Genomic DNA, 24,365 nt, shown 5'->3' with positions numbered 1-24,365 from the left:
AAGAAATCTTGTTGGGGTGACTTCTCTAACACAGACATCAAATTGGTCTAGGTTTATAGCTCTCACAGTTCATGGAACTAATGTAACGATGAACAAACTCTCAGTAGAAATAACGAATAATGCGTTCCTCACGTGTAAGCTGATTGATAACACTTTCGATTTTATCCATAGTGTGTGAACCAATCAAGAGGTATGATTGAACATCTTTGTGGAGACTGATGCTTACAGTATGTTCAGCACTGTAGTTCTACATAGTGGCACGTTCAGTTTTCTATGGTTCAATGGTAGCGGAAGAGGAAGTGAGACAATTACTTCAGGTGTTTCCACAATCACTGGCAGTTTAGTTGCTATAGATGATGCCTTACCAATGCACTTTATATAATCCACAGCATTTGGATCAAATGGCTATAAATCCGTACACACGGAATCCGTTCTGGATTGCTTTAGAACCTTTAGACGTAAGTTTTTTCAAGAACGATTCCAAAGCACAGCATTGTAAGTGCACATGCCTGGTTCTCAAAACTCCACATTTCAACTGATCGTTTCAATTTGCTCTTTGAAGGCTTGAACACAGCTGCATCCGCAGTTTTTTTATTTACTTGGAGCAGAGAAAAGCCCATTTGAGTGAACCGGTAATTATTTGCCTTGTAAACGTAAATATTATCGTTGTTTTGCCTTCTAAGAGCTTACTCGACTTCATACACGATGCGAGAACCTGTTGTACGGACAGTGGCCTACTTCGATTTTGGATAAAAATAAAAAGCGATTTCGTCCCCGTTAAAAACTTTTGTTGGGTCCTCCAATAACTATTCCGCGTATTTGGTTCACAGAAAGCCAGTTATGTACTACCGGAAATCTCTTTCTCAGTTTCCCGGCCGCTTGCTAATGATACTACTTCTGGTATGCGGATAGAAAATCCGGGATTGCGACCCATTAGAAATTGGAGTATTTCCGATTATAGCCACGGATAGGCTTGGGTTGATCCAAGAAATGTTGGACGCTTCTTCCTAGTTGCCTTCCTCATTTCATACCCTTTAGAATTTTTTTTTAATATTTAACCATTTTCTTTATTTGTTATTTATTTACAAAAAAATAAAATGTTTTTGACAAAAGTTCGTATCAAACCTTGCGCTGATGTTTGCACTAGAATTTGATTGCTACATTTTTCCGTTAAAATATAGATAAGAAAAGCAGAGCGAGCACTTTTATTCATGCAACCCAAGAATGCACATTTCTACCGTCGGTCATCGCCAATGTTCGCTATTTATATTATTGAGGATATGTCCACACAAATGTCACATATTGCACAGGCGCAGTTTACCTCTCTCACGCGAGATGCGGTTACGAAATTTTGCATGTTTTTATTGCTAAATCTTCATCACACCGCACGGCAAGTATTGTGCCATAGGGACGACTCTCTTCCATTGTGTCGGCGACTGCCACGCTGTTCGAGTCGTCTGGTCTCCGTATCCGTAACCGTAGCGTGTCGCGTATTTCAACCTGTTCAAAAGGAGAAAAACATGGCGCCCGAAGGTAGACTGCAGACCTGCCCGACTTATCACCTCTAGAAAGCTGACCATAGTTGTAACGTGAAGCCAAGCCCATTAGAATGATAGTCGTGTCAAACGCAACCGTATATCCGCCAGTATTATCAACCATATAGCCTGAGGAGCGCGAGTGCTGGCCTCTCCATCAGTGCTGTATGGTAAAATATTAAATTTGTTTCAATCTCAATCACCAGTACCACAGTGTTCGTGTTTTATGTATTATTTGATAAACAAATAGTCATCACCTCAGTAATTAGCATGCAGCAGTATAGTGCATAGAATGAATGTTAAATTAGATTCTTTCAAATAGCCTGCCGTGTCCTGTCCTCTAGTCGAGAATACCAAATGTAACGAACAAAAGAAGAAAAATCGATTTGCAGCAGAAACGTGTATATAGCAATAAGCAAAATTGCGGAGTGCGTGATCTCTAGAACAGGTGGAAAGTCAACATTCTAAGGTTATCGACATCGTCTAGTTAAGTAGTTAGATCTAGTTTGGTCCAACTATCGGTCCAGGCCAAACTACACAATGAACGCAGATCGCAGCAAGAGACAGTATCGATCCGGAAACAATCTGTACAGCGATGATGAGCTGGAATTATCGTCGGTAAGTATTCTACGTGGATGCCGATATCTCATATCAGGTGTATAGCTGTGCGGGTTGCGGACTTAGCTCTCATCGCATTAGAATATTGCACAGAATAGTAATGAGGCCGTGAATCACCGCCGAGCCGCCTTTTCGTTCTGTCGCACACTGGAGCTCGGTTCTACCGCCGCCGTTGTATTTGTGATCAACAAATGCAATTATTATTGCTGTATAAACCTAACAGGCTTCGCTTGTCCGGGCCGTTTTTGTTTTTCTTTTTATCGGCAAGGCTGTAATGTTCGTTCACAAGGCTACGTTTAATTCGCGGTTGGAAGCTTCGTTCTATATAATTCGGTATCTATTTGATTAGGTTTAATCAATCTGGTAATTTTTGGTACACAAACTGTATTGTGAGTATGCTGAGGTTTATTGAATTTCGGTTAAATCGATCGTAATTAAATAGCTATCGTAACAATCAGCTTTCTATGCGCTACTAGTAAGAAGAGACTGATTCTATTCGATCAGCTTTAGAAAAACAAACCAATAAGCCAAGCTATCATTCTACATTCTTTATATCATTCATAAATAGAATGACTAGATTGCACATCGTTTAATTTAATCATTAGTATGCTAACAGCAACTTATTGTTTGACAATTTATGATAGACGATTGTTCTATAATAGAAAAAAAATAACACTATCGTGAAATTATATCCGGAAAGCTAACGATTAACGACGGTACATGTCCTTACCTTATCGCTATTGTGATCTTTATCACTAAAGAACAGTAAATTAACAAATAAGAAAAAAATATTTGAAACATTTTCTAACAATCAGAACATTGTTTTTCGACTTTCTTTAAAATTTTCAACTGTCGTGGAAAATTTTGTGGAAAAGTTTTTCCTGCTGATATTTTTGTTGACTGAGTTATTCTATAACACTTACTTCAAGGATTTTTGTGGATATATCCGAAAAAATCGGAAATTTTTCTGGAAAAATAAGCGATCTCGAATTTTTTAATTATTGTTTGCATTGATAAATCAATAAACTCGTAGGGGAACAGTGGGTAAAACCGACACCCTAACAATTTTCACAGAAATTCCATATTTGTACGTCAATTATTGTCCAACAAACCTCCCAGAATCTTAGATTAACTCTAAATCCTTCATTCCACGAGGTACGATTGATACATAGTTTGAATTGTTTTGATATATAATGAAAAAGAAAACTCTGTATCTTCAGGCGAAACAAGCAGCAGTGCGGGTAAACTCGACACCCTGTCTGGGTAAAACCGACACTTCATAAATATCAAGTGAAATCTTTTCTTTAAAAAAATATGATTCTCAAGGAAGGTGCCTATAGTGCCTAGTGTGTCACCTGACTCACTGCGAATATGCGTTCTGTTCGCGGGATCATGTGGGTTCGAAAGGTTTCGAAAAATATCGTCCTTGTATCGAACATATCATTAATTTTGATCACTAAAAATAACGTACTTAAACGTTATATTTCATGTGCCAGTAGGACGCAATAATTTTATTGTGAAACTGAATTATGATTTATGCAACTTTTTATAAGTTAAATGAAATAATAAAAGCATCTTATATATAAAAATGGAAGTGAAAAAGTTCGACCGCGCATCACTTGAGAACGGAGCGTCCGATTTGAGCCGTCTTTTCTTTATTGTGTTCGTTTCCACCACCGCTATGTTTTTACGGGGAGAAAAGTTGAAAAATTTACTCGGAAGATAGGAAAACTCGAAAAATTAGTTTTCCATATAAAACCCGCCACGCATTGTATGCGCCATGTCGTTGGCTGCTATGATCATCGTACGATTTTTTGCAGCACCGTTGTCGCATTCAAACAAACACGTGGTTACCTTCATTGGAATCGCCACATCTAATAATGCTATTAAACATTTTGGGGGTTTACAATTTCAGAAAAAAACCAATCAATAGGTCCAACTTATTAATCAACCTAAACTCAAGCCTAAAGTGTCAGCAATAAAATTCGTTAATTTCATTCATTTATCAAATTTATGAAACAAACACGAATCATTTTTATTCCTTTTTACTTCGGATGCGTAGCCAGAAGATCCAATGCAGGTTAACAAAAGGTTTAAGCACTAAATTCACTAAATTGCCATTTCCCAATCGTCAAATGAAGAATACATTTTGCATATGTTAACGGATTATGAGCATATTCGGTTTAACTGAATATCAAGCTAATAAATCAACAGTAAGAGCATATGATTTAGAATTTAAAAAAAAATAGTGAACGAATCAACTATTATACATCGTATTTAGGGGTTCAGTCCCGGGGTAGTGGTTAGCATTGAATACATGTCAGAATATAAAATTGGCCTTAAAATTATCGAGAAATTCCAAAGTTGCAGCAGACGATATTAGCCGTCGTACCAAATTTTACAACAAATATATTAACATCCAGTATTACTATTTTTAACCAGCAGAGTATATAAAACAAGACTCAATGCAACTACCACAAACACGACTGTTGATATTGCGGGGATTGGCAAACCAACTTTTACACCGATATGCATTTCTTACTAATGACTTAATATAGTTGATAAATTTAGACATTCTCTGAAATCCCAGCGTTTAATAAACCAAACGCAGAACTCCTTAGACAACAGCAAAACTTGACTTATACCTATAAAATATCCCTTTTTCTAAAACGCAGCAGGAGTTCATCTGAAGTTTACATATCATATATTTAGCCCAATTTGAGGCATGACGAAGTTTGCCGGGTCTTCTAGTAACTTATAAAAATTAGTTTGTTATCGATATTAACTGCATATGCGTTATAAACGAATAAAACTTATGGTTACGTTTTATTTCAATAACACGTATATTCGCAATGAGTCAGGTAAAACAGTAGCGATAGCGAGGAAGAATCAAGCCCCTCTCCTCCTTCCCCTTTTTTAATTCAACGGTCAATAGCACTTTTGACATTTTTCACTTATTTTTCGGCCCAGACCTCTTAATTTTATAACAAAACATAAAAATAAACGCATTGAACTTAAAACACCTAATATCTAGAAGCGCCAAGCCTGTGTCGGTTAACTTCCCGTTTGGTACCGTCGTCGGTTTGGTAACAGGAACTCAACCAAAAAAAATATGCTCTAAACTAAATGGGTTAAACCGAATTCGGTTCTACGGTCTTCTTTACATAAATTTATTAGGGTTTTGAGCTTTGTTTTCTAAAAGCTTTGCTTGGTATAGTCGAATAAGTGCAAAAATAATCAGAGGGGTTGTGTATAAGACACGACCGCATATTCAACGTAGGACTACGCAAAGTTAATGTAAAGGTGCGTTTAGAATGGGCAATTTTGGCTACGTTGGGAATGCGATATGTTGCTAGTTTTTGCTCAATGTTGCTTCTGTCGCCACCTGCACATTTGTGGTACGTCGCCATAGTTACTTGGAAACATCAGCAACTGTTAGGAACAATGGCATGCCACTAGTTGCCAATCTAGACACACATTACTAAAAACACTTATGAGAAAATTGGTTGCTAATGGAAATCATAATACTCTTCATTGACAGTTAGGATGGTTCTGAAAAGAACCATTTTGAAAGTTTAAAATTGACTGAAACGATTGGATTGGCTACTTTGTGCTGTAGAGAAAAAGCATAGTGTTAGCATTACAAAAACATTACATTACATTACATATTGCAGAACTTCGCATCGTGTAAATTATAAGCAATCTGGCACATGCTAAACCGTTATTTAGAGCAGCGTGGGGTCGAAATCAGACATCATGATAATGCTGATAATTTAAGTTTTCTATTTCACACTGTGAATTAAAGTAGTGTACGGCATAATCATAAATGACATTCTTTTTCTTACATCTAATTTCCTGTGGCAACATTATCGAGTTGATGTCGCTTGTCCGAATATTTCAACTGGATTGTTTAAAGGGTTCAAGGGAAGAAATCACATTGACTCTGGTTAAGATAGTGGTGAATACAGAGTAACAATTATTAAAAAAATTGATTTGGCTAATCAGAAACTTACTAGCCGTTAAAATCAGGTACATGGTGTCATCTCCTTACCGGTTGGTAAGGAAAAGCTCCCTGCACTAATATCGATATGGAAATAACTTCATTACTGTCCATCCATGTTTCGCTGAGCGCGAGGATATCTGCCTGTCTGAGAACCGCATCGGTTGAAATATCTGCTGAATGTGCGTGCGTTTAGACTCTGTACATTCAGGCTCAGCAGTACAGTAAAATGGCTTACGTTAGATATAAATTCTAGAAGTTTAGTACCTAAAGTAACCAATTTGTGGTTTTTCAGGCTCCTAAGTTCCGTACGTAATTCCTGGATTCTCGGTGGTGCAGTTCCCTTGGCATGGTAAAACTTAAATATGCCTCTGTTATTCGTCAAGTACAATCCTTCAATCGATGTAACCCTTGACATTCCCACGTACACCAACTGCTGTTCCTGTCCCTTGCCACACTCGTACGCGATTTCAGAAAATGTGCCGCCTTGACTCTTGTGTACAGTAAGAGCATTCGCACCTACTAAAGAAAATTGTATATGTTTGCACTTAATGCTACTACTTAGCTTAATATTTGCAGATCGCTTTTCAATAGGTGTCCAATCGGGCTGAAGAACGTCATGCTTAGAGTACACAGCGGGCCTCGATTTGACCCGCAAGACCTTTCCAATGGAGTCGTTTTCAAATTTGAACAATAATAATAAAGCACAGGTTGCGAGTATTTCACATATTAATATTTTGAACCTACATTATTTTTTATAATATTCTATCCGGCAAGTTAAAAGCATGGAATGGTATATCCATAAACAAGCCGAAAATGTTTGATGACTGATCCCGTACCCTACATTTTTCCATCTTTTCGGCTTCTATAGGACTCAGCTGTTACGTTAGGCGATACGCTGAGCTCTACGTGCGCCGGAGCGGTCACCTCACGCAACACTTCAACGTTGGACGGACCAGCTATTTCGTGCGATGCACCATCTAACGATGTATTGCCCACTTCAGGATACATTGAATCACTACGATTTCCTTTTCTTCTCAAATGGTAGAATTTACAGTGCTCTGTCACCGTCAACGCTGGCCTCTTGCTGGTCCAGTTAATAATGCCTGCTCACGGACTCGCTTGCGGTATTTACGCATATATTTTGCTTGAAGCAATTGAGACATTGTATTATGGTAACTATGGCGACGATTGAACGAATACTGTAGGGAATTTGGAAAAATTGTTCAACTTTACGTGGAAATTCCAGAAGTTACATACAAAATACAATCTTCTAATAAAAACTATACAAAAGACTGATATTTTGTGATTCGAATGGTATGCAAACCATAAAAATATATTCAGAATTGGCTGAGCTATAAGCGTTCAAAATCTATCACTTTGTCGTGTCGCGGTCATTTTTGCTTCTCCAACGTGCCACCTTATTAAAGTAAGACGTAGTCCTACGTCAAAAATGATAAAAATAGGGAAAATCGAGCAAAATAGGGCACTTCCCGATGACACACAGGAAAGGGATTGCGTCCGTTTTCATGCTCGTTTTTGCCCATAATGCAATGGTTTATGGCAGCAATAAACGGAAAAATCGCCTGTATTTTTACAAAGTAGACTACAGAATAATCGCTGATAAATCAAGGATGCAAAAAGCATCGAATTTTATAAATTTTTCCTACTAAAACACTTAAATTCCATTTGCGAAATTTTACAAGGACTGTTTCTTCACTGCTAACCGGTCTTGTTTTGATGTTTCTTTTGACAGCTACCCGATCAGGAAAACCTAACAAAATTATAACAGATCTTGTTATTTTGTTATCAAATTTTCTATCAACAGTTGTTATTAATTTGATATATTTGATCATATTCTAACAACCGTTGGTATAAATTATCCTCCGTAAGTGGTGAAAATATCAAAAATTATAACTAAACTGCCTCTAATTAATACCTGATTCATAACAAACCATGTAATAAGTTTATCTTAATTGTAACACATTGCGTTAAAGGTTAATTGTCAACATTTTCAAAATATTCCAAAAATAACAGCTAATAAAGATATATTAGCAAGTATTAGTAACCCGTTAGAAAACAGTGAACTCTCGGAAAAGTTAATCGATTGGGGAATGGGTCGATTAACTTTTCCGAACTATTAACTTTTCCGAGTAGTCCTAAAAATCATTGAAAATGATAAATACAAAGGCGAAAAATGCATTCCGGGATATAGGATACACATTTTTATGTATTTGCAAGTTGTAATGGAAAGAAATATGTGGCAAGATCTTTATGAAATAATACTTAGTTCCTTTCAGTAAGTTTAAAATAATCGGTTACACTAGTTTACTCTTGTTTTTTTCTGCGACTACGTTTTGATAATGCTCGCGCTTATTATTAGTTCCTTGCTGTTCCTTTTTTGCATTTAAAATTCATCTGAGTTTGCGCTTTTCCAGTATGTTTTCAATAATCCTGAAGTAACTATGTGCTCGTATTGAACTATTGTTGCGACTGTCCGGTACAAAAATTTAATTTAATCTCAGTTATGATGCGACTCTGTATGAAACTGTGGAAAGGCGACAATAAACTGAAAAATGAGAAATAAAGATAGAAGGTAAACTCACGTGTGTGGACGAACGCTTGGACAACCAATAAATTCAAACTCTCAGAAAAGTTAAGGCAAAAATTAACTTTTTAGAGCGTTGCATGAGAGCTGATATTCGCTTAACTTTTCTGAACAATTAACTTTTCAGAGAGTTAGCTTTTCCGAGATTCTACTGTATTAGAAAATCCCGAGAAATAAAAAAAAATTATCAACTTTTAAATGAATTACCGTAATCGGATAATGTAAATAAATTAATAAGCAAATAAAGTTCAAAATAGTTTTTCAAAAATAGTCCATTAATTTTAGATTTGCCGGAAGATTTACATCTATATTTAACAGCTGCAATAGCTTGTTTCGATGACAAACTAACGAATTGTTCAAAGTTTCTGCAAAAGTGACTGAGAGCCAGATCAATGGAATACGGTGGGTGCTTAAGCAATTCGTACTTTGATTAATCTTATTTAGACATCGTCAAAACAATTCCAAGAATTTTATTATGTTGGATCAACAAACAGTAAAGGAAATATGCGCATAGAATATATTGAATGAACACTTACAATGGCTCCACTTTTGAATCACCTACGTAAAGTTCAATCTTAGGTTCAACATTTACACATGACCTAATAGCGAAACTCTCTGTTCATGTATAACAACTAAAGCCGCAGCTCCATATTACTTTTTAATATTAAACCACGAATGTGTTTCACCGAACACAATGAAAAAAACTCAACGTGGCATAACACGCAGGAGGGTATGTAAAAAAGGAATAAAATGCACCCTTCGAATAATTATATAGGAAATATTAAAATGATGAAAAACTGAATGAATAATAAAATAAATTGTTAAAATTTCTAATAATGGTTTTAACCATTTCGTCATTCACCACGCTTAATTAATTTAATTATAACAATACTTAAATTTTGGATAAACTTAATGATGCATATGTTGTTAATGATGGTACATCATAATGTAAAAAAATTATGCCGAGTTATTTTTGCTGAAACAAATGTTTCACAGTACAACTCTATGTTTTACAGTAAGGATGCGTTTGGCGCAACTACCCTTGCCTCGCCTGTGCGGATTAATATTCGTGCTATACTTTGCCTAATGTAAAAGAAGACATGGAAATAGGGGGCAATCTGTGATAGCTGCAGGACTTTTGCTACGATTAACCTTAGAACCGAAGATATTAACGCGAAGTATGTCATGGAGTGCAATAGAAAGCAATCTTGCTTTGTGTAAACATGCACCAGCACCAAAGGGAAGAAAAAGAAAGCTTGCCTCCGAATATGATTTCTGAACATTTGTGGTTACGCTATTGACATAGTTGAAAAGATCCTGCTGTTAAGACCGATAGAGATTGCGACTTCAAGTACTTTCTCATAAAGAAAGTGCTTTTATATCAATACACAGAAGGCAGCACTGTGTCTATATCTGATTTTTATGCAAACGCTTTTCTTCATTTGCTTACCGTATCTCTCACGTGATAATATTCCTATTTTAATTTTTGCGCTATTAGTCTTACGACAAATGTTTAGAAAATAGAGTTCAACTATTTAAATCAATTGCCAATAACAACATTTTCTAGCATTTAAAACACCAAAATACAGTTCCGTAAACTTTTGGGAAAGTTTTCTAATTAACCAATTTTACGCCAACTCGACCAGAAGCTGGCATGACTCTTTCAGATTTCAATGAAACTTTTTGTGTGTAAAGAGTTCATGTAAATAAACAACTTTGCATACTTAGTTCTTTGAAAATTGGTCTAGACTAACATTTGGAAAGGGCTCAATTTTTTCTTTTTTATTATAAAAATATAACTCGAAAACTATAAAACCTACAAAAAATGATCTATGGGTAACTTTTAGAAAATCTTCTGAATTTTCGTAAAAAAATACCGAAAAAAATTAAAATTAATTTCTGCTAAAAAACCCGAATCCACCCAGCCAAAAAAGCACAGTAAAAAAGCGTTCCACACACGCGCGCACACACACATACACGCACACACACACGCACACACACACACACACACACACACACACACACACACACACACACACACACACACACACACACACACACACACACACACACGCGCGCGCACACACACACGCGCACACACACACGCGCACAAACACACGCGCACACACACACACACACCTGACGGTCCAAAGCTCGAAGTAAAAGGACCTGGTGGAACAGTCCCTGGGTAAGACAGACCAGGTCAGGGCCCTATAACAGCGTACTCTTGTCGAGTGTAAAAACCCCGACGAGGTTACGACGGCAGATGACCAGCTTGAAGTCGGGGTGGCACCCTCAGACATCAAAAGTTTACAGCAGCCAGGTTGGCGCTTAACAAAGAGGTTAGGCATAAGAAATCCTGTTTTTAGGAGCTATGTCGTGATGCGAATTCAATAACCCCTGGGGTGATACTCACCAGGTGGTGATGAAAAAGATGATGGGTGCATCTACTCCGCTGGAAACCTGCTCACACAAGCTGAAAGTCATCGTGGAAGGGCTACTCCCGTAACACGATCCAGTGACCAGGGATGGTTCGATCACTTTGACTCAATTTTGATTCATTTGACACTACCGTCTCAGCCGAGCAAAATTTGACAAATTGATGTATGGGACATTTGTAGATAATAACTAGATCTACAATTTTGCTGAATAAAGTGTTGCTGTAACTTTTGTAGTTACGGCGTTACAATGCTAGTACCTTTTTAGTAACTAAATGAACGTTCATTTAGTTACTAATGAGGTACTAGCATTGTAGCACCGTAACTACAAAAGTTACAGCAACACTTTATTCAGCAAAATTGTAGATCTAGTTATTATCTACAAATGTCCCATACATCAATTTGTCAAATTTTGCTCGGCTGAGACGGTAGTGTCAAATGAATCAAAATTGAGTCAAAGTGATCGAACCATCCCTGCCAGTGACGTGGCCTCCGACCTCGTACGGTCAAGCGAATGCCATCCTCGTTCCGGTCACGAATAAGGAGCTCATTGCTCAAAACGAAAAAAAAACTTCCGGTCCTGACGGGATTCCGAACGAGGCACTGAAAGCGACGATCCAAACATACTCTGATATGTTTATAGAGACTCTTCAGAACTGCCTTAAGTATGCGAATTTCCAGACAAATAGAAAATTCAGAGACTGGTACTACTACCGAAGCCGGGGAAAACACCTGGGGATCTGTCATATAAACCAATTTGCCTACTTGACACGTTAGGCAAGTTACTAGAGCGGGTCATCCTAAACAGGTTACTCTAGTGGGCTTCATGACCAATTTCGTAAAATCGCTAATAAAACTATGAGCTCCACCAGAACCCACTCTTCAGAAGGTTTTTATTACCTCTATAAGAATCGGGTTATAAGCTCAAATAGTAGAATAAGTTTTCGCTGCTTGACAGCCACCGCCATGCTTTAATGATGCTTTTCGCTTTTTGCTTTGGTAAAAGCTTAATCTGTCCACCAATTTCAGCAGCTTGAAAATATATCCGTGAATACGAAAAAAGTTAAATTTTTACTGTCAGCTCATCCTGACTGATTTGGTTTATAGCGATCATAATAAAATATCCCATATTTCATCAATTTTGAGCAATTTGGTTGGTTTGCAGCATGTGAGCATTAAATTTTATCGTGTCTATTGATATGATAGATGGATAAAATCGACGCGTTCCAGATATTGCAATTTTCGAAAACCGGTGGGTTTAACAAAATAAATTTATTCAGTTAGTTAATCTCAATTTCCAACAAAATCATGTTAGTTGCTTCCTGTTACAGGAAAACCGATTGATAATAACTTTCCTTCTGCAAAACACGTTGCTTTGATAAATTTTTGCTTGCGAGCTAAAACTAGAATATGTCAAAATGGCCTCGCATAAAAAAATGATTTCGGCGTTGCACTTTAATGTTCTTCATCATAGCAACAATAAATCTGATTAGTCAGGATGTTACTGTTTTAATAGCTCTATAAAACTAACATGTTCATTACGTGATACAGCCAACTAGTTTTATTGTGGTAATTAAACCAACCACAATAAATTTGCTTTATCAACAATTTTATTATGGTTTTATAGCTAGCTATAAGTGTGTTTCGACTCATATCCTCTTGGTATTGCGTAATACTAGGATAAAACCAGAGGTAATAACTAATACCACATTTTTCAATTAAAACCAAGTGGCTTTGGAATTGTCACTTGGGTAACGCCTGCTGTGGAAAGTGATACCGGGCTGGCAAGGACGAAGTTTGGATTCCGTAAGGGGAAGTCCACTGTCGACCCCATCAAGTCCGTTATAGAGATGTCTTGAACAAAGTTTTCAGACTAATGGCGCTACGCGTAGCGTGCGAATACCGTACCATATCGCCGGATGCGGTCGGGGTCATTGTAGCCATGATTGCCATATGCATACTTCTAGGTGAGGATGTCGATTGCCATAGGCAGAGGAACGCCAGGGGCGCTCGGGACAGACTTAGGCTCGACTCTATTAGGCGGTGGCAGGCGGAATGGGGCCACACTGAACACGGCAAGTGGACCCATACTCTGATCCAGAACATATCGTCCTGCATCGATAAAACACACGGTGAGGTAAACTTTGATCTCACTCAATTTTTATCAGGTCATGGATGCTTTAAGATCTATCCTCTTAAAGTATCTACCATACGCGAGGACGGGTAGTGTTACCCTTTTGCCTTGTTTGCACGATAGCTGAGGAAACGCCGGAGCATGTGCCTCGTTGCCTATCGTGTCGGATTTCGAAGCTGAACACAATCTATAGCATGCCTCGTCATACGCGGAAAATTTCATCACTACTGTTGAACATTGAATCAGTCTTAACTTTGTTGAATTTTGCCAACAATTTTGTTTCATTAAAATTAAAAAATAAGTCATATATTTAATCAAAGTGAAACTTATTGCGCATAGGAAAGCAGGCTAGACCATGAATAATAGTAACAATAACACAACTGAAATAATCAATTTCTCCATACTTTCAGTCTCAGATCCTGGAGAAGGTCAAGTCCGATCGCATTCCTTCGACTAAACCGGACGAAGATCGTCGCCGGCGAACGATCATCGTCGAGAAGAAGAACGGTTCCTATGGATTCACGTTGCAGAGCTACGGGATCCATTATAAGAAGGAACAGGAAGTCGAAATGATCACCTACGTTGACTATGTCGAGTACGATGGCCCGGCCTACCGAGCGGGAATGCGCGAGGGCGATGTCATCTTGTCAATCAACGGGTACGACATGGAGAAAGCCGAACACAAGACCCTCGTTAATTTCATCAAAAACTGTGATAACCGTATGCGAATGGTGGTGCTGTTTGAGGATTGCTGCCGGAAGGTTGTGTCAGAAAGAAATATTCGATGAATAGAAGATGAAATTGCTGTTGTTTTTTTAGGTTGAACTTCATCTCAAGTACATAGAGCTGCAAGAACTGCTGAAAAGTAAAATGAATGATCTGGAACGAATCTGTCTCCGAGAACGAGAATTGCTGGAAGGAAAGTGGAAAACACATAGTCTGCCAGCACGTAAGAAAACTACAGTTGCCAGTGACGATATTGATCCGGGTTCTACAACTGATGTTGAATCAGCATCTGGTCCATCATTCTGTCGGCCAGCCGCTTCGACCGAAGATGTTAAAAAGTTACTACGACAAAAAACCTACATTGTACCACCTCCCGCCCAGTTTATGCTGGCGTATCATGTAAGTATACAGATTAATATGAAAACGTTGATAAGTTTAAACTGATATAAGCATAATTATTTTTCAACACAGTGCCTGGACAGCAATTACCGTTATGTAATTCATCCTTCAAATTCACCCAGTGGTAGCGGAAATGCCGACTATACATCCGGTGCTGCATCATTCAATAAAAGTTGTGCTCAACCGTCGGCCAAATTGTGTAAGGATCATCAATACGTAATGCGCGGTTCTTCACTTGACAATAGTAGTTTAGGGGGCAGAAACACTGCCGGTAACCAGCAGCCAAAGTCTAGTTCACCCACGAAAAGTCTACACAACTATGATACCAAATCAACAAAGTCGTCATCGCGTCGACATTTGCATGGCCATTCGTGCAATCCATGCATGGGCCATTTCCTGCGAAGTAGCGATAAAACCGGCAAGGGCGCAGAGAAGGACAACACTAGCTTGGATGCATACGATCTTGCCAGTCCGTGCTGCGATCCACAGTGTGTTCCCACACGGCGAAAGTCCAAACACCATAAAGATCACCACCACAAGCACAAACATCGTGACAAGGAGACGAAGGAAGGTGGCAAAGATCGCATCCCTCGTCCCAAGTCGCAGCCACACATCTCGCCTCAATCGCAGCCCAACTACCAGTATCGCCATAACAAAGACAAACATGTAAGTTTTGATGCATAGCGACAAGTTACGTCGGTTGGTAGAACGATACTTTTTGACCAGTTTTATAGATTACGAAATTGGAAGGCAATTGCTGGAAAAAATATTACCATTATAATACCAATAGGCTATCTGATATATATGATCTATAGGTCTGTTTACAACAAAATTTAGAGATAACTCACTCATCAGTAATCTATAAAACAGCACTAGGAATTATCATAACAATTAAATTATAATAGTACACGACTCCAACCCTGTATTTTGACGCTAGCGCATAGAATTCAGTCATGAACAACATCATCTGTCATTGTCCCCATTCCTTATCGCATTACCATCCTTTTTCTTAGGAGCACCATCACGCCAAAGTGTACGATCTAAACGCTAGTCTTACCAGTCATTGTAGTCTTCATTCATGCACATCAAGCGAGTTCAATGCCGCAGCTGAGAATTCGCCTGCATCCTACAGCACTTCAATCAGTTCCGATACGCTTTACTGGGAACCGCACAACGAAGCGACACCGGCATCGGCGGGTTCATCCCACAAGAAACCCCCGCCGACTAATTCCGCAGGTCCTAGTCGACCGCATACTCATCAACATCATTACTATGTGCAGAAGTACGTCAATCCACACACCGGACAGATTCAGCCAATCGCAATGTACGCTGGACCCCCGGTGCACAAACCCAAATCATGGGACAACCTCGCAATGAAAGGTTATGGCGGTTATGGCTACGGTTACGGCTATCTCGAAATGGGCAAGGCAAATATTCCGGCGCAGACTCGCACTCAAACTACAATCACCATTCAGCATCGAAACTCGATTCCGAAAAAGAACGGCTACGAACGTTACTCGGCCTTTGTGGACGTGGAGAACTACGCGCCACCACCGACACAGTTCCTACAGGAGACAACTACAACAACGACAACAATCACCACGAAATCGACGGAGAATCTTTTAGGACCCTACAACATATCCGATTCTAGCTTATCCTGCGAATGTGTAGAGGGCCCTTCGGCAACAAACAGCACAGGGGGCAGTAGTGCTGCTAGCACAATGGAGATTCTCCACGATAAGTCCGGTTACTATTCCACTATCGGTGGAACCGGCTCCGGTGGCAAGAAACAAATGGCCAATTTAACCGAAATCGCTCGACTATAATCAGCTTTTAAGCTAGATATAAAAAAAACAGGTGCTTTCTAGAACGCTAGTCACGTTTTTTCGTAAGCTGGCGTCCGTTTTGCGCATTCGTTAAAATTTTGTATTATCACAGAACGTTTAACGTTTTTACGTCTGGCGAAAACATTAAACTTTAGATACTAAAGTTTTCAGTTTGTTTCTCGTCTAATTATATAAAATGTTTAGTGTGCTTACCTACTGAATACTGTCGTAATATCAAACGAAAATACCCAAATTAAAATTGTAATCTAATCTATTCAGAAGCCAAAATACCAAACGGAACCATCAAACCTTTACAATTTTCCTATAATTAGGAAGTTACTTGAGAATATTTTTTCTTGAGAGTAGCAAGAAAATCCAATACTCTAATAATCATTTAGAAAGTAGGGAAGCAATTTCTGTATTTGTAGTGTATTGAGGAAATCGCAAAAAAAAATCTGTTCGTCAGAGGTTATCAAACCCGTAAATGCCACATAGAATAGTTTTTGCTTGAATACAACAAATTTGCATAATTTACATGAAATACTAATACACTCTGCGGAAAGATTTCGATCGAGAATATCGATACCTACAAGCCAAGAATCGAACGAAGATTAACTAGAGAAACAGTTCGGCTATAATATTTTCCATCTTCCAGAAAGGGCTTCAACGAAATAGATAAGGAGAGAAAAAGACCCCACATTAATGTAAATTTGTCATAATAAAACGCGTAGATGAAAAACTTATCCGCATGGAAACATTTTTAAATATCCGATATCATTCATGACAAAAACTATTATTTCATCCGAATGATTATAGATCGTACAATTATATTTTATTTACTTCCGAAACGTGAATGGACTTCGAACCAAAATCGAGGATTTTTATCGCTGCAACAGAGGTCGACTTCGATGTAATCGTTTTAACGAAACCGTGGCTTGACGAGATAGGAACATTATTTTGAAACTTGGCCTTCTGTTTTTGTTACACAGACTTCGCACGTTGCGCCCCTCTATTTCTAGTGCCGGTGGGGTTCTTGAAGAGAACGGATTTCACTGCACAATCGTCCGGAATCCTTGCGACGTGGCCGGCCCATCGTTGTCTCCCAACTTTCGCCAGGTGTACGATAGGAATCTCTTCAAGCAGTGCCTGTAGCTCGTGATTCATACGCCTCTGTCACTCTCCGCCTAGTGATGATGTCGAGGTCGTCTGCGAAGGCTAGGAGCTGGCTACTCCTGCTGAAGATCGTTCCTCTCGTTTCGATGTCCGCTCGCTGGATCTCACGTTCAATAGCAATATTGAATAACATACAGGACAGTCCATCCCCTTACCGCAACCTGCTGCACGAAACGAAGGTACTCAAGAGTCTCCCCGAAACGCGCATATAGCACATCACTCACTCCAGGGTAGCTTTGATCAGCCGTATCAGTTTATCCGGAAAACCGTACTCATGCATTATCTGCTATAGCTTTTCGCGTTTAACTGCATTGTATACTGCTCCGAAATCTACGACAATATGATGCAAGGGCACGTTGTGCTCTCGACATTTCTGCTGGATTTGTCGGACAGTAAAAATTTGATCCGTAGTAGCACGGGCCTCATAAAGCCCACCTGATACTACTGATACTATGAGTTCTCTTGCTATTGGGGATACAACGCATAGATACAACAAAATCTGGGAGAGCACCTGGTAGGAGGCGTTGACCAATCTAATGCCGCGGTAAATACAGCAATCTAGCCGGTCGTTCTTTTTGTAGATGAGACCGACTACAGCTTTCATCCACTCCTCCGGTAGTTTCTCCTCCTCCCAAATCCTAGAAATTATTCAATGAAATGTCATTGCTAGCCATTTTTGTAAAGTTCTGCCGAAAGTCGTTCCTTTCCGACGGCTCTATTATTCTTCAACTGACGAATTTCTCGCCGAATCTCTTCGAGATCGGGAACCGGCACGCTGTTGTCGTTTGTAGGCACTCCTAGCTTAACTTTTGTTGCGTCTCCTTTTGCTATATCATCATTGAAGTGCTCATCGAAAAACTGCGTCGAAAAAAAAAGGTTTCTACACCTAGCACCGCGGTTGCGGCCTCGTATCAAACTCCATCCGTTTTCGAGGATTGGAGAATCTAGCTCCACAGAGGAAGGCAGAGCTTCATCCAGGACGCGGACCGAGGAGAGCGGTTTTGTCGCGAGGTATAAATTGTCGATAGTTTTGAGTGCACATGTACTGCAACTAGGCAATGGTCCAAGTTGATATCCGCACCCCGTAAGGAGCGTACGTTAGTGTTCAAGAAAAACCGGCCCTCGATGAGAATATGGTCGATTTGGTTCGAGGTTCGTTGGTCAGGTGATCTCCAGGTGACTTTGTGGATATCTTTGTGAGGAAAGAAAGTGCTTCTGATCACCAAGCCTCGGAAAGCTGCAAAGTTGATGCATCGCTGGCCGTTATCATTCGTATCGGTGTGCAGGTTATGGGGCCAGATTACCGGTCAATACATTGCTTCCCTGCCGACCTGGGCGTTCATATCCCCGATGACGATCATGATATCCCGTGGTGAGCAGCTGTCGTACGTTGCCTCCAGCTGCGCATGGAATGTTTCCTTCTTAACGTCAGGTTTACATTCGTGTGGACATTGCAGTTTTTGATCACTCTCGACGCAGACTGGACGTTATGTTGAATCTCCCAGCGCCGATCATTTTTTAGGATGCCTTCGTGAATGACGGTACACCGCATCATCTCTCCTGTTGACTGACAGACAATAAATACTGCTATATGTATTGAAGATGCCGTCGATTATTTTCAGCGAAAAATTTTGAACCGCCTCAGCCTCTTTGGATTACGAAGATACTGCCGGAATTGTTCTCACCTTACTAAACAGGAATTCAACTGTACGAGTAACCACTACAAGAAACTCAACAGATTTCTGTACCAACGATATGTTCTCCATACTTAGGCATCTTTGTGCAGGAATCCATATCGATTTTGATATTTCGTAAATTCTAAGAAGAAAGAGGCTGGTCTATCAATGTCAGTTCACCTTGGGGAGCAAGTTGCCAACTCTGGATTGGAGAAGTATGCTCGTTTTATCCAATACTTCAGGAATTCGTTCAACGAAGTCGACATTGCCAGCAACAACTTGCCTAGTGATGCTTTTGAGTTCCGTCCATTTCACATTGGAGAACAAATCGTCATGTCTGCACTCCAGGGTATGAAAGGAGGAAGGCAATGAAGATGCGTACACCATAGCTCTAGCCTTCCCAAGTTCCTACCTAGCGTCTCCACGTGGTCATACCCGGTAACACTTAGTTCTATCCACAAATATATATCTTTGCTACCTTGGAGCTTTCCATGCACCCCAACAAGGTATGACACCAACAACCCTTATGCAGGAATAACTAAAAGAGAGAAGGGCTACAAGAGGAAAATCACTCGTCAGCAAGTAAATACACTCGAGTCTTTTTTTACACGGTTTGTTTTTTTCGATTACTCAAGAACGGTGCAATTTAGGGACCACTTACAAAATACGTGACGAATGTCGGGCCTCTCCCAAACGTATTGAGAAATAAATGAATGGTCCCTAAATAGCCCCGTTCTCAATATTCGAAAAAAACAAACCGTGTAAAAAAAGTACTTGAGTGTAAGCAATGCGGTTAGTGTCATACCTTGCTGGGGCGCATAGAAAGCTCCAAGGTAGCAAAGATATATATTTTTGGATAGAACTAAGTGTAAACTTAATTATTTGAACAATTTTAGACGAAATTAAAGCAAAATTGTAATTGTGTGGTACATACATATTGTACCGGGATGTTGAATCTAAACATACTGTCGATAATTGTAAGCGGTAGGCACCATACAATTGTCCTAGAGCTATCGAAACATCAGTATTCAGTCTAGATTTGAACTCTTTTGAACATCTTTTTAGATATATTTTTTTTGTTGGGTGTTGAGTTGGAGCTGCCAGGCAGCTTGATTTTCAAGGCTCAACCCAAAAGAATAATAAATTTTAGCTTCTATCTTGCAACAGTACTCCAGACGGACTAGCCTATGTTGGCCGGTTGAACACTGGTTGGCCAATACTGTCTTTAGGTAGGTTTTCAAAATAAAACAAATTGACTGTAGTGCGATGTGGTTGTTCATGGTGGCTGAATATGAGTCTGAAGACGAGTGATAAGGTCAGATGAATAGGTACGTCACGTCGAGTGATTCTCCCGTCTTAGCTAAGAAACAAGTCGGGGAACAAATTTGAACTTGGTAATGCTTTTTCGATTTGAAGATTCTTCATAGGATTTTAGAATTTTTAAACTTTGTCTTTTTGAATCTTTAGAGATAATGGGTATGAAATGGGGAAGGCAACTAGGAAAAAGCGCCCAATATAGCTCTAGCCATCCCAAGCCCCTACCTAGCGCCTCCACGTGGCCATACCTGGAAATACTTCAATTTGTATAATTGAGTAGCCAAGCTAGGAGGTGCGGGGTCGTGCGGTTTTCAGTTTCTAACCTTACAAATGTAGTTTTAGGCAACCATTAAACCACACGACTTTATTTTCAAGTATTATATGATTTAAACTAATATTTTTGGCAAACTAATCTATTTTCAGAGAGCGAAATAAGGCGCTATATCCTTGGCCAATTGCAGCCTGGCTTCTGGTCTAAATGCCATTAGTTCATCCCTGAGGGTCCGGAGTATCACTTAACCTTTATTAGCAAAGATACTCCCTACGACTGTAAATAAATCATTATCTATGTATATGGGAAGCGTTTGGTACGGGAGGTCCACGCTTCCTTCCTTCCCCTTGATTTCAAGGAGTTTAATGGAATTAGGTATTTTTTCTGGTTCCACTTGATTCCTTGGAATTCTCTCTGCGGTACATGCTGCGCAGTTGGCCTGGCCGTTGACAAGAAAAATGATTGATTCAAGTAATCGTCATTTTCCAGGATGCCTTCAAGAATTGGCTGCGTTAGTGTGAGATTAGATTAGATTAGATTTGTCTTTTTGAATCTTTAGAGATAATGTCACCCACTAAAATAATGTTTTACTAACATCATGCGCATATCTCCATAAACAGGGTACATACTTGATATGTGCATAATAGCAGTATATGCAGTTTGGTTGACTGTATAATATTGCCAGATGAATTTTATACAATAAATAATAGGGTAGGACGGGGCAAAGTGTGTCACGGGGTAAAATGTGTCAATAAAGTTTTCTAAGTCCTATGACATTATTCCAAGTTTGAAATACTTTTCTTTCAAATATCTTATCAGTACCTTTTTCTACCAGGGATAAATAATAACCAACAAGTTAAGAGTGTCTATTTAAAAATCATTGAAATTTTTGGCACCGTCGTTTATGCGATACTTCAAAACGGAAAACTAGTTAACATTTCAATGTCTTTGCTCCATATTACAGATAAATTATTTATTTAGCTTTTACGACTGCATAGAAAAGTGATTTACAGGCTATTTATTTGCAAGCAAGCGTTAATTTTCATGTTTGTTCAAATAACATGCTTCGGGGCAAAGTGTGTCACAATAGTCTGGGGCGAGGGGTGTAAATGTAAAGTTGGAAAAATATTGCCCCCCCCCCCTCTTTCTCTCTGGTTACGTTGCTGGTTTCTGCTAAACGGCCACTCTTTTTACTACTAGCTACTACTACTATCGTAGCAGAGAAGTCTGCAGGCTTTTAAGTCATACCAAACTAATGATAGGTTTTGATAATATTTCTGAAAGCTATTCCGTTTGTAAAATTAATGTTTCATTTCTTTCACGATTTCACAATGTCATATGCAACGAGTTAACTTTTGTTTCAGTCATGTATTTAGCAATTTTTACATTTATTAAAACTTACGCTCGTAACCTTAATTTCCTGTAATCAGATGAAATAAATATTTCGACTTTGTATCGTATCTTAACAGTTTCAATACTTTAAGTGATAAGTAATACATGTAGATATAAATATCATATTATTGTCAGAGTTAATACTTCGTAAATGTGAATCTTTCGACACATGAATTAAAAATGAGAATTGTTACCTCTACATCAGCAAGGTAATAACACACGCCCTACTGTCACAAAAGCTTGCAGATCTAATATCAGTCCAAATGAATTCTATTCCAACGTTCTTGATTGTGCAGCAGTGAGCCTGAAACCGCGAGTCCGCTGCTATCCAGGAAATTATTAGGCGTACTAGTAACGATTTTACAGTGATACTTTCGAGTAAATTTGGACAGAACGAACTTTTTAAGGCTACCTTTTGGCTTAAGGGCACGCAAATTGAACCGCTTACGTGAACGTTTAGATTTTTTACCTGGATTGGTTGCTGCATCGTCATCAGCTGCATTTTCTAAAACAGCGGCATCAAACTGGAGTTCTCGTCGAGCAGAGTTGGAAACTTGAGTATGCTTTGTAAACTCAAAATCGCAGCTAACCCAGGATTCGGAACGTCTGGAGGCTGACATCCGATTTGCATTTTTTAAGGCAGATTTATATAAAGGGGAAGCATCCCTTCGGTTTGGACGGTGTTTCTTCTTGTTTGAACTACCTGTACTTAGCTCCTCGAACAAATCGCTTATCCCAGGAGAACACGGCACACATTTGATGCTCGGTTCGGCAAGAAACTTTCTTTGCAGACTATTCTCTTTCACTATAGTTTGCCACTTGATTAAACAGTCCCGACTGTGGCTATTCATGATATGCTTCGGAAGAGCAGATATGTAGTAGAACAATGCCCCACAATACGGACATATGTTGCTATCGCAAAACTTAATGCTAGAATCTGGCGACTGAACAATTTTAGATAGATCTTCTACGTGGTTCTTCAATAAATGGTGACGGAGGGTAAACTCAAACAGATACTCGTCGGCACAGAACGGACAGTGAAAGTACTTGGAAGATGAGAGCAATATTTTTACGATGTTTTTCACCAAATTATTTATATCCGCCTTTTCCGGACCGTTAGTTAACTCCATTTTGCAAAATATTACGTTTAACCTCAATGCATCCTTAGCGGTCAAATCGTTTAATACGTAGCTCAACCTGTGAAAAACGTAGCGAAAATTATAATTGCTCGTTATGTAAAATTAATTTGAGCTACTGACCTGTTTTATAATTTTAATTGTGCAGGTATCGGTATGCACATAAAATTGTAAACGTCTTAAACTTTTAGTTCCTTCGCTGTTTTGATTACCAAACAAAATGATTTCTTTTTTCTAGGAAGACAAATGGCAGAGTTGCCAGATGTATTCATCAAAATTCTAATTTGCATTATCTGTTCGTGAATAAAAATGCTTAACTGCTCGAAACCCGAAAAATATTTATCAATTCGTGAATACGAAAGTAAAAGAGATTTTTAAGCCTACTCGAACTTACACGAAAACCTAAACCGAATTGTCAAAAATTGCGTGAAAAAAAAATCAAAAGCACGAGCAAAAGTATGTTGTGCTTCCCGAGATAGGTACACAGAGAACAGACTACCAGGTAATTGACAAAAAGTGTGTAAAAGGTTTTTTATGTAATCTACGAGTCCAATCCAGGGATGCCAGGTGATTTTTTGAAAAGTCTTCACGAATCAAGGAAAAATGTCTTCATTTGTCTTCTTTCGGCTTTCCGCTCATTTAAATTGCATGGTGAAGACATGTCTTCACATGTCTTCAAGCGAAGACATTTCACTTTTTTGTAACCAAAATGTCTTCAAAATGAAGACATGTCTTCACTTCTGGCATCTCTGGTCCAATCCATCTCTTCAATAGAGCACCCCTCGAGCAGTAAGTGGCAAACTAAATCTTGATGTCGCTGCAATCGCTGCTATGTAACTCCAGCACAAAGAAATGTTGATAAAGGTACATGGATATTTTTCTATACGTTTGGCAAACTATTTCTGGAGGGCGCTACCGACAGATTTTACACACAAAAAATCGATTACTTCCTTCGAGGCTGTTAATCTGTTCTCTGTGATAGGTAGGACACACATGTGATAGGTAGGACATACATACATGTTTCGTGTAGCCAACATCTCATCTAGCCCACAACAAACTTCGCTTCGGATGCAATGTGTTTGTGAGTAGCCCGCTCTAGCTTCAGCCTCGGATAAA

The 24,365-nt window shown here is 39.0% G+C and overlaps 2 protein-coding genes across 2 annotated transcripts; one reads left to right on the top strand and one right to left on the bottom strand.

The window, feature by feature from the left end:
* The first annotated feature begins 1,463 nt into the window (after positions 1–1,463).
* On the top strand, positions 1,464–17,018 carry LOC128734147 (uncharacterized). The gene is made up of 5 exons (XM_053828186.1): positions 1,464–2,153; positions 13,744–14,094; positions 14,153–14,458; positions 14,531–15,124; positions 15,472–17,018. The coding sequence occupies exons 1-5, from the start codon at positions 2,076–2,078 to the stop codon at positions 16,282–16,284; spliced, it is 2,142 nt and encodes a 713-aa protein (XP_053684161.1). The 5' UTR covers positions 1,464–2,075; the 3' UTR covers positions 16,285–17,018.
* Positions 17,019–22,129: 5,111 nt separating this feature from the next.
* Positions 22,130–23,445, bottom strand: LOC128737753 (uncharacterized). Its single transcript, XM_053832456.1, has 2 exons — positions 23,373–23,445; positions 22,130–23,310 (listed from the first exon to the last, which is right to left on the bottom strand). Exon 2 carries the CDS (start codon positions 23,241–23,243, stop codon positions 22,368–22,370), a length of 876 nt encoding a protein of 291 aa, XP_053688431.1. The 5' UTR covers positions 23,244–23,310; positions 23,373–23,445; the 3' UTR covers positions 22,130–22,367.
* Between the last annotated feature and the right edge of the window lie 920 nt (positions 23,446–24,365).

This window comes from Sabethes cyaneus, chromosome 2 (genome assembly GCF_943734655.1).
Source record: "Sabethes cyaneus chromosome 2, idSabCyanKW18_F2, whole genome shotgun sequence".
Lineage (NCBI taxonomy): Eukaryota > Metazoa > Arthropoda > Insecta > Diptera > Culicidae > Sabethes > Sabethes cyaneus.
Note: the sequence above shows the minus strand (reverse complement) of the source record. Positions and strands in the feature narration are given on the sequence as shown.